Raw genomic sequence first — 19,851 nt, 5'->3', positions numbered from 1 at the left:
GTTAAAAAAATATTAACGTTTGAAGTTCTGTTCGTACTGAATTTTTTTCTCGAAAGTGCGTAGGATTTCGGGGATATGTGTAACGATAAAAAATGCTTGTAATTGACCCCTGTAATTAAATATAATTTTTTTAGAACGATTAGAAATTTTTTGATTTTGTCGAAAAATTTCAATACCTTCTCGAATTTTTTTCTCGAAAGTGGGTAGAATTTCGAGGGTGTGTCTAATGACCAAAAACAATTATAATTGCCCCCTGTAACTAAATATAATTTTTTTAGGATCATTTGAAATTTTTTAATTTCGTCTAAAAATTTCAATACCTATTCGAATTTTTTTCTCAAAAGTAGGTAGGATTTCGAGGGTATGTGTAATGAACAAAAATGCTCGTAATTGACCCTTGTAATTAAATATAATTTTTTTAGAACGATTTGAAATGTTTTAATTTCGTCTAAAAATTTCAATACCTATTCGAATTTTTGTTCTCAAAAGTAGGTAGGATTTCAGGGATATGTGTATTCATCAAAAATGATTGTAATTCAGCCCCGCAACCAAAAATAATTTTTTCAGAATGATTTGAAATTTTCGAATTTAATTGTTAATATCTTTTTAACGAAGCCTCAAACAAATAATCGATATTCTTGATTTTCGTCTTATTTTGGCCTCTAGAATCTCCTATTAAAATTTTTCGATGTAACTTTATCCTAAGGGTTTGTTTTCTAGGATGAATAAAATATTTAACGAGTAAGGAAATGGAGGAAACTCCAGAGAAAAACAAGCAATAAGAGTGACTTAATCAGTGGAGGAAACTAAGGGGGAGGATCCGGGGAACGAAAAATGTGGAAATTAGATTCTTAAGAAGACATGGTATGGAAATGGAATAAGCGAAGAGATTAGCGAAGAAAATAGACTAAAGGGAAAAGTCTGGCAGAAAATAGTACGCAGCTAGGATCAGAATGAAGGGAAGGTGTGGAATGTATGTCCGAACGAAAGGATACACCGGAATGTGTGCCAGAATGTTTTAATGGAATGGGTGTAGATGGGCGGAAACTGAAGATAGGACAAGTAATAAATGTGAAAGGGGGGAAAGGAACGATCGATGGGACGGAGGAAGCTAAGGAACAGAGAAATACGGGAAATAGCGAAACAAATCAATTGGAAACCGAGTCCTTGTTCTTGGCAATTGGCCGAATGATAAATAAATCTGACAGCCACGTTAATCGGAACATGTGGCTGGCCATAATCGTCGATCGTTTGTAAAATCACGAGTAGCTGAACAAATTCTCTAATAATGTTGCATGTGCAATATTAAGAAAAATATCGAAGACAAGCCTAAACACAAAAATGGAGGACCTAGTTTCTCTATCCAATATATTATTTATCAGACGAAAACGAGTTTTTCTTAATGAACCGAGGGTCCCTAAACAGATGTGGTGGCTTCTGAATGGCGAGTGAACCTTTATCGATCTCTGAGAGGTCCTGGGGCATAGGTGAATGAACCCGGATGGTGTCTCGAATTTGTATAATAACAAAAGCGCGATGCTCGACGTCTTAATTCGCGGACAATAGTTGCTTCGAATGTAATGTGAATGAGCCAAACTAATCTACGAAGATTTTGGCGAAGACTTGGCATTCGCTGCGTACGACGCGAACGATCTCTACGACAGAAAGTTCGTCGTTTAATAGGAATTCCGAGGGATTGTTGGAAGATTATCCCAAGTTTATAGTTCCCTATATCTCTCGGTGCATCGTAGAGAATAATCCGCTGCATAAACATCTCTACAAAGGTAACGCGGCAAAGCAAACTTCATTATCTATAGGACCTGCGCGAAGTAAATTTGGATCACTCCGGTGTTTCGGCTCAAACCTGATACAAACCTCTACTTCCATTACGCCGGGATAGAGTTGAAAGCCCGGAGCTTAGTATGAACGCCATAATTTTCGAGGGCCACCCCCGTACGCTTCCTTCCTACGTTCTAGATTTCGAAGTATCATCGCCATCGATGTTTCACCAAAATCGATCGAAACGATTCCAAGTTGCTCGAGAAAGTTGGGAACCATAGGTAATTATACTTTTCTTTTCAGAATTAACGAGCCTCCATTACGAACTTTTCTTATCGTTAAAGGCAACAGAGATATTCCAGTGTCTACGAAACACCCTATGGATCCGTTCCTTGCCTCGAAGGCTTTTAAAATCGTCGTCAGACTTACACGCCGTGGAAGCCAAAGTGGTCTGAATTCGTTTCGATGAAATATTAAGGATAAGGTAGTCTTCTTTGTAGCCGGGGATTAAGGGGTTCTTAAATATTTAACAACCTGAACAGTGTTTTGTAAGTAGCCTGAGCGAGGAAAGCTAGCTGCAAATGGTCTTCTCGAGTTCGATAGTAATTAAAAACTGATAAATAAACGATAAAGCTTATTTTATTACTCGAGAACAGTTCTCTGGTATCGAATGTGAAATTTCTGTGTGTCACGAAAATCGATCGATGAGGAGAATAGTCGTCAAGCACAGAGTAAGTGTCGCTGTTAAAATATTGCATCAAAGAGATAGGTTTGTTTTATAAAACTCGTCATGACAAAAAATCCTGGCACTAAACTGGTTAAGAAATATTTTTTATTATATTCCAAAATTGAACACACCGATAGAAGATTAAATTGGAGTCAGACGAAGGAAATATGAAGAAAAGTCCGAATACCTTGGCGGAGCGAGGTCGTCGGCGGCTTCCTCGAGGACGACGGCGCTGTCGCTGTCCCCCAGGCTGTCCAATCTATCGAGGGCGTCGCAAGGTGGCGAGTCCCTTGTGCCGGTGTTCCTTTCCGCCAATCTGCTCTGCAATTGCCGAATCACCCTCTGTTGCCTGAGAATAATGGACTCTCGTTGCGCCAGGCTGGCCTCGATCTCCTTCTGTTTCCGGCAGAGCCTCGACTCGAACAACAGCAGTTGCGAGGATAACGTATGGAGCTGCTCGGCCTTTTCCCTCGTCAGTCGGGCCACCAAGTCCTCCTGAAACGATCCCATTATCCTATAAACAAACTTACAACTTCGGAAAACTCTCTATTTACTAACACGTACAGCTTTGGAGACAAGTCCCGCCAAACGTTTTCTAAAAACCATCACTTTATCCTGGTAATTATACTGGTAAAACATCTTAACCATCCAGATTCGAAAGACGACTTTTTACATAGTTTCGAGACGATAAAAACTGGTTTATTCAATTATTAAAGAATGCGTTGTTTTCAAAGGCTAAACATTACTCATCCCGTGGCGTTTAACTACCCCGGCGACGATTAATCACGGTGACTCGTTATCAATAGCCACGGCGTATAGAAATTATCCGTGCGGCGGGATTTTCGTGGAAGCTTTTTTATCTCGCGGATGAAAAGACTCGTAAAGGAATATTTCGTGAATGGGCACGAGGCCGTTACCACGTTACGGTCGCATAAATTTGCGGCCTCGCGAGATACGCGCGGGTAATTAGCCGAAAGATCGCGTCGATAGGCGAGAAGCCATACGTGCGCCGCTGCACCCACGACCTGACTGTAATGCATCTTCGCCGTAATTTGGAATTAATTAGGAGAACTGGGTGGGTTTGTGCGCGCCGCATTCTTGGCACGGACTGTACTGGCAAACCGCTTTATTGCGTATGTTGCTCTTCCGTTTCAATTAGACCGAGTGCGTTTCGAACGCAATTAAACGAACCAAAAGCAATCGAACGACGTAAATAATCTACGGACCAAATTGACGGCGAACGGCTGTCGCAATTTCAAGCTCGATTTGAGCGCAACATTTCGAGCAGCGCTTAAAAACAACGGTATCGACAAAATACAATAGTCCAAAGTTCGGTTATTTTAATGTTCCATTGTGAGGTTTGGTCTTTGTTTTCTCTGTCACCGCTAAATGAATAATTCCTTCCTCGGGTCGATAAACCGTGATCGTCTCCTTTTTATGGTTTCCAGTTATGGCGGGCTACGACCAAGGCGCAAGGATGCTCCAGAATTTAGAACCCGTAACTTTCCCAATAACTCTCAGACGTCTGGATGGTGGGTGTGATATCGCCGTGATGCCCAGATCGCTCGTCGTCAACAGCAGAACCGTCACCGAGGACTAGGATAATCGTTTAAGTTGGCAACTTCGTCGCATGCTAGATAAATGTTTCGATCCGGCTACAATGCGGGCAAGTTCACACTGGACATTAATGCATGTATAGTGGGCCTGAACCCGTAGTTTTACTCTAAATGTACATACTTGGTACTTCATACAGAAAATTTACAAACTATCCTGTATACAAATTTAAATTAATTTTCGATTAAATAAACAATTTATAATCCAGTTTTATAGCATACCAGTCGTATAATCGGGTTAACTTCTTTGGATGTATAAAGTAAAATTAGATTACAAAATAAACATAGAAGACGGTGTAAATTGTAATAGTTGGTACAGTCATAGGATAGAGGATGAAATGCCCTTTAAAACGTGCGTTTGTACGAGTCGATAGCGTAATTAGTTCCGGAGATATGAGGATTTTAGTTTCAAGTGGATGCGGTGGCTAATTACGGAGATACGAGGGACCAAAGCGTTTGTTTATGTTTATTGGCGTGAGGTCAATGACCGCGCGTGCGTAAATAGTACGCGTGGTAAATTCTTGGAAACTCCACGCGGAACTGGGTCACGACAGTCGATGCACGTGCGAGCGAGAGGTCCGACGCGCTAGACGGAGACAGAGAGACTCGGATTAAGAAAAATTACCTTTTACATAGCTTACGATATCTCGGAAACGGAAAGTCCGATCGACAAAAACCAAAAGCCATTTTAAAGAGGAAGGTTTACCGCCGCTAACAGTAACTTAATAATGGACAAAACACTAATAGTTTTGGAACTGCACGCGTCTAAAGTTCAACAATTTTTAATACACGTTCTTAGACTGTTCTGAGACAGTGGTAGCTGAAGATTCTCTCCTTTCACCTTTGCTATACATTTACATCGTAAGCTAACCAGAATTTTATAAAAAATCTTGTCCAGTTCGAAGATGAATTCGATGTGCAAGCAAGTTATTGCGGAGTACAAAGCCTGCAGACATTAATAACTGGGATAAAGCCGTGGATGAAGGAGACTTCGGGGTTTCTAAAGAATCAGCGTTATTTATCAACGCGCGAGAAAGCAAATGGCCGCTGCTGGAGCTTCCCGGAAGCGACGCGGAGACCAGCCAGCCTGAAAACCCGCATAAGCCGCGAAGTGTGTCAAGTAACCAATCTGTTGCGAGGTATCTCGTTTGAGGGAATTGTCGGGAGCCCAGAAGAGAGGATACAGGAACAGTAGAATTACTCGCAGCGTGTCTTTGACGTTGCTTTTCCAGCTGTGCTCGGTCATACGGGGATATTCGACGTCGCGAGAAGCGTTTCTTTGTCCTGTATAAATTCCGGGCGATTATTATGCGCGGGACGGGGCGAAGAGGGACGAGAAACTCCGTCTCCGTGGAATATGTTGTCCGATCGAGGCTGAGAGGACCGTTCCGTGTACCTTTTTCTACGAGCCGTGCATAAGAAACGCGACCATGCGCCCGCGCCGTGAAAGAATGCAGAGTGGCCGTCGCGTGGCCATTTTACGGGGCTGCCATTTACGCGAGACAATGCCAAGAATAATGGAGTCCTTCTTCGGCGGATGGGAAGGAAGGAAGATCGTGGTTCATGCAAAACAGGCCGGATACGCGTCGCGTTCTGCAAATATGTCGGTCGCCGCGCAGCTCTGCAGTCCAATTCTACCGCCATCTTGCCCTTCTATCGCACGCTCCGCTTGCGTCATAAACTTTTACGACAATTATGTATACAGCTTAACGTTCGCGAATCCTGCTTCCTTATTTCTTCCAGGCATCTCCCTTTCTTGTTTTATACGTACGGGCGTGACATAATCCGAGCTTAACCCTGAAGCTGTTTTCGAGGAAGATATTTCCCAGTATTCGAGCGCTTGTGAGAGCGCGGTCCCTCTAGTGGCGAGCATGGGAGGCGACGCGACAACCCTTTTGTTGGATTTCTTAACTACTATGTTACAAAAATCATCTCCAGTGACGATTGTACATGTCTGGACTTTCTACGAACTCATGGTGTTTATTATACGAAGATAAGAGTTCGTCGCAAGGGCGAACTGTGCTTCACTTTCGCCTTTCTTCTGCGGGTGAAGTCACAGTCCAGTAACGAATCTCTTAGAGAACGGTACGGAACTCTAAGATATACCTTAACGTATTAAATAAAGAGCATTAATAATTTTACCACTAATTATTGTTGTTTCAATTAAATCATACGTCCCATAACCCCCTACCTATTCCAATATCTTTCATAAATATCGCATCAGAAATCCTCAGTCAAAATCACCAGTTTTGCAATTTCTTCAATGTTTGCGAACCCGAGAGTAGCCCTGTACAGGTGTGGAAAGTAAAAGTGTTCGGTCCAGGAGCGAAGTCAAATCGTCTGGTTCGATGTAAGCCACTGGGTGGGAGCTTTCGATTGCTCGCTGCGAGAAAGCGTGACGCAGACAACACAACCATTTCCAGTCGTGAACAACTTCCGTTAGGCCTCGTTCGCACGTCCCTCACGCGAGCGGGTCGTTGCATCTAATAACGGGCCATTATGCCGTAATTAAACGCTTCTCGCGCTGTTTATCGGGACGTCGGTCTCTCGAGGATCTCGAGCACGTGACTGTCGCGTGCTGACTGCCTGTAACGATACAAATCATCGACAACTCGCGTCGGTAACGAGCTTCTGTGTTTGCCTAGAGCGTGTAATTCGAAAACTCGAGATCCCAGCCACGAGGATTGCTTCATCGAGCTGCTCGGAACGCGCCTAGTAATTAATTTTTATCCAATGAAACAAGGTGGGCAAAATGTATCGCGCGAAATTACGGTCGGACTTAAATGCTCGAACGCCGCGCGCAACTCGAATACGAGAGCGTGAATTTATTCCATCGCGCGAGAGGGCGATCAGACAAGGAACAAACTGGTTGATCGAGAAACGAGCGCCAGGTTCCACAGCTTCGGCGATTTGAATGAAACGTGACAACGAACACGAGCCAGGCATTTCGCCTTTTTCTTTTTCCACCGTCTACGATGGACATCTTGTTTCCAGAGCTATCGCCTCGCATTAATATTAAACAGGCTTTAGTCATCTGGTGGTTGGTGGCTGCAGCACCGGAACCTGAGTTCAACTTATCTATACCAGCCAAGTCCCTTTAACGTCTTCAATATTAAACTCTTCAAAGTGCCAGCCGGAGGGATTCAGTTAAGGGAGACAATTCCGTATTCAATAAGCGTATCACGGAACATCGTTGAATATAAAGTCCATCGCAAGGATTATCAAAGTTTAAACGTGGGTGTGCTTGGCACAATACAAGAATGTCGATACCAATGTCCTCCTGAATTCGACGACGAACCAGTTTTTGGAATCATTTTTACAGTAACTTTTGCCCCAGGCTCGTTCGAATACCGTTTAGTCGAATTCTCCTGCAACGCTTTTAATTGATTAAACACTCCCTCGTTACTCGATAGTTTATTAGTACATAATTAGTTTCAACGGATTACGCAAACCACTTAACTGCCGCGCTCGAATTAACCCGGGGAATGTAGTCGCTAAATAAACAAGCGAAATCAAGTTTAACACTAAACCTACCGCGACCGGTCAAATGATCGTTTTTAAAATTTCGTTGAGAATTTCCAACACACAATATTATTTTAGCGCCATTTAACTTCACGATTTTTCTTATAGCATACGTACAATGAATTTTACTATATTCACTTCTAATCTTATTGTTTGTTTTCTGAGAAAAATATGTAGTCTGACCGGTTGAACGATTTATGGTTTTTTGTAAAAAACTGGACAAAATTTGGTACCAAATTCTGGTTAATTTCCAATGTAAGACGAAAGGAAAGAATTTTTAGTTTCCACTGTCCTAGAACAGACTAACAACGCATATTAAAAATAGTTAAACTTTAGACGCGTGCAGTTCCGAAACTACTACTGTTTTTTAATAATTGAGCCACTGTTGGCAGCGGCAAAGCTTCTCCTTTAAAATGGTTTTTGGTTTTTGTCGATCCGACTTTCCGTTTTCGAGATATCGTAATTTATGTAAAAGGTAATTTCTTAAATTCCGCTCTCCGCCTTAGAAAAGGCTATTAACGCCCATTAAAAATACTAAAACTTTAATTACGTGCAGTTCCGAAACTACTAGTGTTTTATTAATAATTGAACCACTATTAGAAGCGGCAAAGCCTCCCCTTTAATATGGCTTTTGGTTTTTGTCGATCCGACTTTCCGTTTTCGAGATATCGTAATTTATGTAAAAGGTAATTTCTTAAATTCCGCTCTCCGCCTTAGAAAAGGCTATTAACGCCCATTAAAAATACTAAAACTTTAATTACGTGCAGTTCCGAAACTACTAGTGTTTTATTAATAATTGAACCACTATTAGAAGCGGCAAAGCCTCCCCTTTAATATGGCTTTTGGTTTATGTCGATCCGACTTTCCGTTTTCGAGATATCGTAATTTATGTAAAAGGTAATTTCTTAAATTCCGCTCTCCGCCTTAGAAAAGGCTATTAACGCCCATTAAAAATACTAAAACTTTAATTACGTGCAGTTCCGAAACTATTAATATTTTCTTCATGATTGAGGCACCGTTGGCAGCGACAAAGCTTCCTCTTTAAAATGGCTTTTGGTTTTTGTCGATCCGACTTTTCGTTTTCGAGATATCGTAATTTATGTAAAGGGGTATTTTTCTTAATTTGACTATCTTTGTCTCCGTCTGACGCGTCGCGCTGGACCTCTTTGTCGCGCGTGAGTCGAGACAGTCACGTGACTAGGAAGTCGTAGTATTTCCAAGAATTTACTACGCACTATTTACTATTTTCACGCGTGCGTGTTCATTGATCTCAATGAAACGTAAACAAACGCTTCGGACGCTTCTATCTCCGGAACTAGCCACCGCATCGACTTGAAACTGAAATCGCTATATCTCCGGAACTAATAAAGCTATCCACCCGTTCGAACGCTCGTTTTAAAGGGCATTTCATCCTCTATCTAATGACAGTACTAGCTACTATAATTTTTACTGTCCTCTATGTTTATTTTCACATTTACTTTGACGCTACATACCCAACGAAGTTTCAGCAATTCCTACTGATCGTACGACTAGTGTACGATAAAACTAGATTATAAATTGTTTATTTAATTGACAATTAATTTAAATACAGGATGTTTGCGTAATTACTAGCCAGTACTTTTTCTTAAATAAGTGTTTTCTCTAGAACTAACTACGGTATCGACTTGGAACGAAATTCGTTTTATCTTCTATCCGATGAAAATTAAAAATTTTTTTAACATAAATAAGGATATCTTACGAATAAACATCAAAACACAAGTTTCTATACATATAATGCACAAATTATAAGTACGTTGCTCGTAAAAGAGAGAAAGAAAGTCATTTGACCAGTCTTACTAGGAATGGGTATACATGAAGTGCTGGTAGGTTTACTGTTAACGATTAAATTAATAAAGGAACTCGTTCTATATATAATTCGATCGAATGGAAAGCTTGCCAAGTATAAAAATGCTTAAGAAATTCGCATCTGAGGCGAACAGATGGAGGAAAATCGGAAATTTGAAAATTGGTCAAGACGAGTCGACGAAAAACGCTGCTATTCCAGCCAGACGTTTCTCGGTTTTACGGACCAGTCGGTCCCTAAATCGTGTCCTTAGACATCAAATCCTTGGATTTATGGCACCGTGTTTGTCACCTCGACCGCTCAGACAGCTTTGCACCGAGTCTTTTTCTCCGTTTAACCGTTCCTCCGCGTTTTGTTCTCCCAGAGTTGCTGTTTTCGCTGGCCCACCGCACCCACCGTTTACCAAATCGATAAATTAATTAACGGAAACCGCAAATCTCGTCGGTGGTTATTAATGGACGTCCTCGAGTGTATAGGGAGGATATGCTGAATGTATTTGAAAAAGTATTCCACCGTCGAGTACCTCGCTGATTTGTGGCTCGTTTGTAATCCGATGCTTTCAGCGTTTGCGCGTTGTTCGAAAGCTCTGCAGGATCCGTTTATACGGATTTGATCGAGGATATAGAATGTATAGGCATTTCGTAATTGCTTCATTAGCGAATGCCAAATGTATGGCCTTTCATGGTCGATAGGAGAGCTGGGATATATTTTATAATATATTTTATTCGGCGGATACGAAACACTTTTGCCTATCTGCTCGATTCTGTACTATTCAATCTGGTTAAAGCTCCCTGCTTTTAGACTCGACGCTTCGCACATGTTCAAATTAATAAAACAATTCGAGGGATGCAACTAATATTTTTAACGTGGAATTTCGATTATAGGACCACTCGAACGTGTACATCTTCTGTTCTCGTTTTTAGTTGGAGCTCATGCAGAGTGCATCGTTCGAATGCACTTGAGCGGGGCTACGTAATTCGGTGCATTGTCTTCCCCCAAAATTCGGGTTAGTGAACGTGTTCGTGAGCATTTATTAATGTCGCGGTGCATTTAATCACGCGACAGCGAGCGTTCCAGGATGTATCTGGCGCCGAAACATCGATCAGTCGTACCCGGGGAATGGGGAATCGAGTACGGGCCGGAAAAGCTCGAGAATTTGGCGCACCGGTAAGTTCTAAATTTAAATCGATAGAAAATATCTCCATCGACCTGAAAATAAAACCACACGCGTTACTGTATGCCAAATAATTTTCGTTGCGGTCACCAAACGGTTGAAAATCATTCGCGAAACGAATGGAAACGAATGGAAACTCGTCGACGTAAGATGTGCCTTCTTGGTCGAAAAGTTATCTAGCCGACAGAAGTCGAATCATTTGGATCAGAAATTCTGGCCAGACTCCCGTTAAAATCTAATTAAACTTTTCCCTTCAACGTTTCAAGATCGCCAAACTATTTCTCCATCCTTTTCATTAAAACACGTTGTTTCGCAGAGCATAAGTTTCCGAGAGTAATGCAGTTCGCAGATTGTGTCAACCGGTATCCGTCTTTGATCATAATTACGCTTAGATTTCAGGCTGCATCGGCCCAGGTAATTATCTAGAGACGAGATGCGTGTCTTACAACATAGAATACAGTCTCATCAAAGTGGATCAAACAGGTAAAAAGATCCTGCATCAAATTTGTAAGAGGATCCTTGTAAGAAGGCATTAACCTTCGACTTTGTGATGGTTTTAATGGGTTATTGGTTATTCCATCGGTTATTCGATGGTCAACAACGGGGTTGGCATCAAGGTCAGTGGTCCAGTGAAGACCTTGTATCAAATTTGTAAAGGGATCCTTTTAACAGGGCATTAACCTTCGACTTTATGATGGTTTTAATGGGTTATTGGTTATTCCATCGGTTATTCGATGGTGGACAATGATTAGCTTATGGTCATCGATGGTCAACAACGGGGTTGGCATCAAGGTCAGTGGTCCAGTGAAGACCCAGGAATAGGCAAGAAGTAGGACCAATCGAAAGAGTTCTGTAGATCAGGCGATCTTAGCCGTTAACTTCGACAGTGGCTTGGACTTTCGGTCTCCCCACCCTTCATCTTCGACAGCGGTACCTCTAGGTCTACTCCGAACGAATACTTCAGTCTCGTCGCGGTTTCGGGGGTGTACGCATGGCCACAAGTGAGCTGATGGGTGCTGCTGACCACTAGTGACCTCCGCTGACCACTGTTGACCAGCTGACCACTACTGACCAGGACTGGAACGACTACTGACCACTACTGACCGTTACTGACCACTACTGACCACTACTGACCAGTGCTGAAATATCGCGTGTTACTATGTGTCAACAAGTTGTAAGTCCATTCCACTCATTTATATGTATTAGTAAGTCCATTCCACTCGTTTATATGTATCATCCCAAATTGGTTTGTTTCTTTTATTTGATTGTACGGTGTCAATTGGATTTTGTCTGTCTATTCGGTTTCATTTAATTATTATGGATGATTCTTTCGTCCTTTTCGACTTTTGCATTATTTTTCGAATCGGTATGATTGGTTTGACATTCATAACATCAAGTGAAAATGGTACTGAACTACCGTGTTGGTTCATCCTCATATTTGTTCCTACAATATTTCGTGAATTTTCATGACATCGATGGGAATAAGATTTTCAGTCTTGTGTTATTGGTCAAATTCTCGTAACATTTCACTGAGATACTTTGTCAATTGTCCGGTACTTTCTTTTTGACGTTATCTGTGAAATTGTTTCGACGTTTTTGCTACATGTGTGAGAATTTCACCTAATGAGAATAGATCGTCATTATTTTCTGATTAATCAGAATTTTCATTTCGTGTGTTGGCGAATAATTTGATTTTTGATTTATTACCATTTTCAGTGTCTCATTATGTGTCTATTTTGTACATTTCTTTAGGTATTCTTTAGGTACTTCACTACTTCACTTAGTTTCTTTAATATGATACTAATATAGGTATGTGTTTCTGTTTTTGGTCAGATCAATTACAGATTAATTGCAAGGACATCGAGGGAAGACGCTACAACCGCCGAGGGACATATAACTCTAAGTTTATTAGATTTAAGCTTCGTCGCGAATCTTAAAATTAACGTCGAAGATTCCTTTATTATTTCTCTATCTCGTACCAAGCAATTATTCAATAAGTAGCTTCTCTCTCGCTCGTTCCCTCGTTCCTAGCTTCGGTCACCGCTGTTTCATCGATTGAAACATGTGATCGGCCGTGTATCTGGTCCCAAAGATCTAATCGCCTTCTCTTGGTAAGCTTGATTGAGGGAAAACGGCACTTCGCTGGAAGGTGTGGAGTTTCCGTATTCTGCGGAAACGCATACCTTCCAGCGGAAGTCGACTCTGTCTCAGGTACTCTCTCTTTGTCAGACAGCCTAAGTCGGGTCCTTCGGGCTCCCGGCGGGTTGCGTTGGAGAAATGGAGACCTCGATTCGGAGTTGCAGTTCTCTGTTTTCTTGTTGAGATCGAGTTAGCAAGGGCAGTAGGTTCGATCCTCGGATCCGCTGCACGGTACAGCATCGCGTCGCGTCGCGTATCCCACGATTTAGCTTCATCCCTCTTTTTAACCAAATAATTGCTTGATACAACTAAGTCAAGGAACTTTGTTTCCTTCTATCGTCCGAATTTTAGCTTCAACTTGACTAGACTTTAGCTTCGACGTTAATTTTAAGTCCCTAGTGTACGCGTCTCCCAATATTGCCAAGTAATTATTTAACAAGTAGCTTCTCTCGATTCGTTCTCTCGTTTCTCGCTTCGGTCACCACTGTTTCGTCGAACAAAACATGTGATCGGCCGTCCAGTTTGTCCGAAAGATCTAATCGCCTGCCAATGATAGATCGATTTCTAGAAATAGAAATCAATCTATCAAGGGTAGTGTCGATTCGATCCGAAGATCTGCTGCACGGTTCAGCATCGCGTCGCGTCGCGTCTCCCATAATTTAGCTTCACTCCTTTTTCAATAAAATAATTACTTGGTACAACTAAACTAGAAGATCGAAGGAACATTGCTTCCTTCCATCTCTCTAGTTTAGTAATTTAGCTTCTAAAAATGTAAAAGGGAGATCGATGGTACTTTGATTCCATCTATCTCCCTTCGGGTCTCCACTCGCAGCAACCTCCACGTGGTGAGACCTGGTAATCGGTGTCACCCACGAAAGAAAAGTTATTCTTCGTGGGTGACACCGAGCTAATGGCTGCGAATTTAAAATAGTTTCTTTGCGCATCGGATAAAATAGTCAATGACAGCATATACATCACGCAAGGGAAGAAAGACTTCTCTACGTCTGCTAACTTTACCGATTCCATTAGTTCAACTGACCCCTAGTTTTTTAGTTTGGGTTAGGTCTTCCAACTGTAGCGTAAGCGTGTGTAATTGCTGTAGTATACCACTAATTCAGTTTTTACGGCGATTTACTCGTTCTTCTAAATATAACGCGAAGAATACTGGTGCATTCTGATGACTCAAATTCAATAGAGGCGACAGCATTTGATATTTAGCTGAGTTTTACTCTGTGTCTCCGAAAAGCAACTGTCTTTTTCCTTTGTTATAAGCATGTAAACGTTATTATTTCGCGTAATTGTACGTGCTTTAATCTCAATAATGAACACGAATGGCTGTATTATTGACCTAGTATCTACTAATTCAGTTTTCATTAAGAGGAAGAAAACTAGTGCATTCTGATGATACCAATAGAGTAGGTGTGATACTCTATGTCTCTGTAAAGCAAATACCTCTGTGCTTTGTTATAAGCATATAAACGTTACTATTTCGCGTAATTGTACGTGTTTTAATCTCAATAATGAATACGAATGCGTTTCTTATTGCCCTAGTATGCCACTAAATCAGTTTTGACGACTATTTATTCGTTCTTCTAACTATTACGCGAAGAATACTGGTATATTCGAATGATATTCAATAGAGGCGACAGCATTTGATATTTAGCTGAGTTATACTCTGTGTCTCTGAAAAGCAACTGTCTCTATGCTTCGTTATAAGCATGCAAACATTATTATTTAATTGTACATGCTTTAATCTCAATAATGAATACGAATGCCCGCGTTATTGTCGTGGCACGCCACTAAATCAACGCGTATCCGTACGTTGCAGACCCTCGCTGAATTTCGAAGCAGGGCATTTTTCGCTACTGCAACCGCCACGTTGAGTCGTAGATCGTAGTCACGCGAAGCCAGAAACGGAATCGACGAGGGTCACGAATACCGTCTGGCCTGTGCCGGAAGCACGCGGACTCCTCTTCAAAGTTTTACCAGATAATGGTTTTAATCGACTCCGAGCCGGCCTCGGTAATTATAGATATGTCTGCTTCGACCCCACGTTCGTTAACAACGGCGTAGCTTACCTGCAATTTCAGGGTCCTTCGCCAGGCAAGCATCTGATGCGCCTGTGCCCTTTGCCTCGCTCGCAGAGCCGCTATCACCGACTTGGCCTCCTCCAGCGACGTCACTTCCGTCTCGATGCAGTCCTTCGACGGATCGCTCGTCCTTCCCTCGGTGATCGCCGACAATGGACAGCTGTCCATCGACGTCTCGTCGAAGCTGCAATCAGAATTACGGACCATCAGTCTCTCTTTTAGATTACTCTCTTTGGAAGCGTGGAGGGTCGATATTGGGTCGATGTCGCGCGATCTATCCGGCAAAAGGAGCTTAGGCGGTTCGTTCGAGGCCAGGAAGGACACGCGAGGGAAGTTAGGGCAACATACCAGAGCATTTATTCCGAACGACTCTTATAAAGAATTGGTTCGACTTTTAGATCCTCCTTTTAAATTCTCCTCTGATTATTAACACTAGATTTACGGCCATTGATCGCACGTATATTTATTAATACCTTTCATGTTGACGGTTACCTTAAAATACGATTTTTCTTTTAATTGGAATATGCACTCATGCCATTGCATTAAACAAATTCAACGTAAGTTGTGACATCCGTCAAATCGACGGCTTCCGTAAATCTAGTGTTAAACTTCCATTTCTCGTTACTCAACATTGAGAGCGTAATGTGCAATTTTTATTTCCGTTTCTCTCTAGGTACACTCTGTTAGCCCAGGTTGCCCCGCGTATGGGGAATGTTTGCGAAGGGAAACCCTCTGCGGTTGATGAGGATCGCCCGACGACAGAATTCTCTGCGCGTTCCCGGGGACGTTATTAAATTACAGCGGTGCACAGAATCTCTGTAAACAATACAGCGGAACCTCCACGGGGTTTGGAAGAAAATCGAGCTCGCGATTCCCGCAATTATCGAGATAACCGACTCGATAAGAAGGTACTCCGCTTGCACGGTGTACCCTAACTACCGACTGCCCATGCTTTATCTCTTATGTAATTGTCGGGTCTTTTACCAGCAATTTGTCCGCGTCTCGGGACTTTCCACTTCCAATTTCACCGGGTTACCTCTTGTTCAACGGAATGCAACGAGATTCGCGAGCGACTATCGAGGCTCTGCGAATCCACGCTACAACGCCCGCGGACACGGTATCTTATGGCTCTAACCGACCAGAGCACCGATGTCGTAAATTTATCGCGCCAGGGGAATGTCGAGATCGTCCTCTCACCTTCGGGATTAAACTTTCGGAATACGTTCGACCCCCGCTGAGAATTCTAATCGATCAGCTAAATCTTAAATCTCAGAGAAATACTGGTCTATTTAGTTCGAGCGAATAAAAAAATTCCAACGCGGTAAGGTAGACATGGTGGTTACCGACCATGGGATAGAATAAGGTAGCGAGACAGTTGACAGTCGACGAAATGTATGCAGGTATAAGTAGGCAGTCAGGCGTGACATATCACGATTGCATCTATTGTGAAATATACAGGGTGTTCTGCCACCCTTGGGAAAAATTTTAATGAGAGATTCTAGAGGCTAAAATAAGACGAAAATCAAGAATACTAATTTGTTGATGGAGGCATCGTTAAAAAGTTATTAACGTTTAAAGTTCCGCCCGTATTGAATTTTTTTCTCGAAAGTGCGTAGGATTTCGGGGGTATGTGTAATGACCAAAAATGATTGTAATCGACTCCTGCAACCGAAAATAATTTTTTTAGAACGATTTGAAAAAATTTTTTTTTGCCGAAAAATTTAGGCAGCTACCACCTGTCGATTTTTCTTAAAAATTTGTTTTTCATTTTTAATAAATTTGTTTGACGCTCTACAGAAAATTTGTCTAGTACTTTTTTGTAGGTACCCGTGGGCTCTACTTCAGAAAAAAGTTTCATCGAAATATATTCACTATTGTAAGAGTTATGGCTGTTTGAAAATTGGACCATTTTTATGGGGTTTTTCTCATTTTGCGGGATCAAAGAACAACTTTTCGAATATTTTTGCGATTTGTACATATTCTCCATCAAAATACGCGTAGTTTGCTTTTTTGAACATTAAAATCGTCCAATCCGTTTAGAAGTTATGACGTTTTAAAGATTCGCATGAAAATTCGAGCAGACATTTCTGGACAGAAATTATATTTTCATTAAGGAATTTTTTTCTCGAAACTGAGTAGGATTTCGGGGGTATGTGTAATGACCAAAAATGATTGTAATCGACTCCAGCAACCGAAAATAATTTTTTTAGAACGATTTGAAAAAATTTTTTTTCGCCGAAAAATTTAGGCACCTACGCCTGTCGATTTTTCTTAAAAATTCGATTTTCATTTTTAGTAATTTTGTTTGACACCCTACAGAAAAATTGTTTAATACTTTTTTGTAGGTACGTATGTGCTCTACTTCAGAAAAAAGTTTCATTGAAATATATTCACAATTGTAGGAGTTATGGCTGTTTGAAAATTAGACCATTTTTACGGGGTTTTTCTCATTTTGCGGGGTCAAGGAACAACTTTTCGAATATATTTACGATTTGTACATATTCTCCATCAAAATACGCGTAGTTTGCTTTTTTAAACATTAAAATCGACCAATCCGTTCAGAAGTTATGACGCTTTAAAGATTCGCATGAAAATTCGAGCAGACATTTCTGGCCTGAAATTATGTTTTCGGTGAGGAATTTTTTTCTCGAAACTGAGTAGGATTTCTGGGGTATGTCTGTTGACCAAAAATGCTTACAATCGATTCCTACAACTAAAAATAATTTTTCCAAGACTATTCGAAAGTCTTTTTTTTCACCCAATACTTTCAGCACTTACTCGAATTTTTATCTCGAAAGTGGGTAGGATTTCGGAAGTATGTCTAATCACCAAAAATGATTGTAATTGACCCTCGCAACCGAAAATAATTTTTCCAGAACGATTTGAAATTTTTGAATTGAATTGTTAATAACTTTTTAACGAAGCCTCAGTCAAGAAATTGATATTCTTGATTTTCGTCTTATTTTGGCCTCTAGAATCCCCCATTAAAATTCTTCCCAGGGGTCTTTAAGGGGTTAAATATATTTTAGTACCCTTTCTTCGCTCTATTATCTATCGCGTGCCACATTCCACGGTATGCACAGTAATTTAGACGTCGACTGGTTATCCTGCAAGACGAAGCTTAATTTTATTCATTGGTTTGTTCCATCCAAAACACAGAGACGGTAAAATTGACGTATGTAGTTACACGCGATTACAAATTGCGCATCGTTTCCATGGTACCGATATTTCGCCTTACAGCGAGACACTACAGGCACCGATCGATCCAAACCGAGGAAAAGACCACTGCTCTTCCATCGCCTTGCGTTAACCGTCGATTGCTCTGTTCGTCGAGGCAGCCATTTAGCGGCCATTTTGGTACCGCTTAAGTGCACTTCGAGGAAGTTCTCTCGGTAAACCGATCGGTAAACAAGTGCAAGTTTGGCCCAGCGTCGTCTCTCGTAAATATGGAAATAAAGCGTAAAAGGAGGGAGGATGAATAAACACGACAGCGGTCGAGTAATTTTTCTCGAGCGTCGCGACGCCTTGGAGGAGCATCGTGCGAAATACTCGGTCGCTGGACGGTCGCGAATCGATCGAGGAGCGGAAGGGAAACATCAAACGGAACGGGGGTGAGTCACTCCGTGACTCATGCATAATTTATCTCGACTTAATTAGCGAACAGACGTGCCGGGGTAGCGTGCAGAAAAAGCAGCGGTTTCCATAAACACAGTGCAGCTGTGTTATGCAAATTCGTGCTCTGAAATTGTAAATGAAATCGTTACCCTTTCCTCCCCCCTTCGCGGTCGAGATCCATGCGCGTCGATTCTCGAGTCTCGAAATCGCGGAGCGGCTCGAGCGCGTAAATCTCGAATATGAACCGACCGCGAATAAAGTGTACGAGCGTTCGCGCGTGTCGCCCGTGCATTCGATACGGTTCGTTTGAATTTACATCGGCGATATTAAGTCGTATTTCGCGTCGAGTCAGGCGTATTTCTCGTTCACGGTTCGCGAATCTCCACCCTCGAACAATGTAGCTGGAACATTGAAAACTGTACCGTCGAAGGTTCTTTGTGGCTTTTCCATTGCTTTGCAAGGCTGTGGTCGACGCACGTATCATTTACGAGATTCGAGGTGAATACACTGCTTAGCGAAGATCGACACCGAGCGTGTTAAATTACTGAGCGGCACGATTATCTGCCTAAATTTCTCAGGGGTATTCCCTGTGCTAACAAGACTCCCCCGAGTGTCTATAGAATCGAGTATAGCGGCGTTATCAATGGAATCTGCAACTCCGTAAACAACCCTCCTTTCAACGGACCAGACGCTTTTCCAAGGAATAGTTCCAGAGAATCTAGATTGTCAATTTCACGGCCCTTTGTGTGATTTTTTTTTTAATGATAGATAGGCTGTTTTGTACTGAGACTTTGTAGATATATTCATTCATCTTCTAAGCATGTACGATATTTTTTTCATGGAAAAATATTAAAAATCATGGGAATTATAACTTCTTATTTAATTGCTCTTTTGGAAAAGGTGCTCCAATGGCTTCCGGGATTCCAGATAATTTGAAACAGAGGGGGTTAAAGTATCCTCATAAGGAAGGTTGTAGTTATAGCAGGAACTAGGGAGAAGTCAAAATCCTGATAAATAAAGAAATGGCGACGCTTCAAGTTTCGAATTTCTATTTGTTAATCGTTCTTTTGTCTTTAGCGTATCGAAAAAAATAGTAAAACTCAATATTTTTTTAAATCTCTTGTTCCAGCTATAAGGGCGCGTCTGCTGAATATTCTCTTCAAATTTGAAGTCAATCGGTTTGCTAGATCTTGAAATATCACGTAAGCCAGTTTAAATGCGTTTTTTAAAACAAGAAGCTATAACTCTCGCAATTTTTAATATTTTTTGATGAAAAAAATACTGTACATACCTATAAGATGAATAAATATATCTGCAAAATGTCACTACAAAACAACCTACCTGTCGTT

The 19,851-nt window shown here is 41.5% G+C and overlaps 1 protein-coding gene across 3 annotated transcripts in view; it reads right to left on the bottom strand.

The window, feature by feature from the left end:
- The window catches only part of LOC143344464 (uncharacterized), a 177,540-nt gene that overhangs the window by 7,106 nt on the left and 150,583 nt on the right, over nucleotides 1-19,851 (bottom strand). For all 3 annotated transcript variants that reach the window (XM_076770551.1, XM_076770552.1, XM_076770553.1), the window contains 2 exons: nucleotides 14,876-15,071; nucleotides 2,694-3,001 (listed from right to left, as the gene is read on the bottom strand). In XM_076770551.1, the coding sequence (XP_076626666.1) occupies nucleotides 2,694-3,001; nucleotides 14,876-15,071 (504 nt within the window). The remainder of the gene's footprint in view (nucleotides 1-2,693; nucleotides 3,002-14,875; nucleotides 15,072-19,851) is intronic.

Source organism: Colletes latitarsis, chromosome 8 (assembly GCF_051014445.1).
Source record: "Colletes latitarsis isolate SP2378_abdomen chromosome 8, iyColLati1, whole genome shotgun sequence".
Lineage (NCBI taxonomy): Eukaryota > Metazoa > Arthropoda > Insecta > Hymenoptera > Colletidae > Colletes > Colletes latitarsis.
Note: the sequence above shows the minus strand (reverse complement) of the source record. Positions and strands in the feature narration are given on the sequence as shown.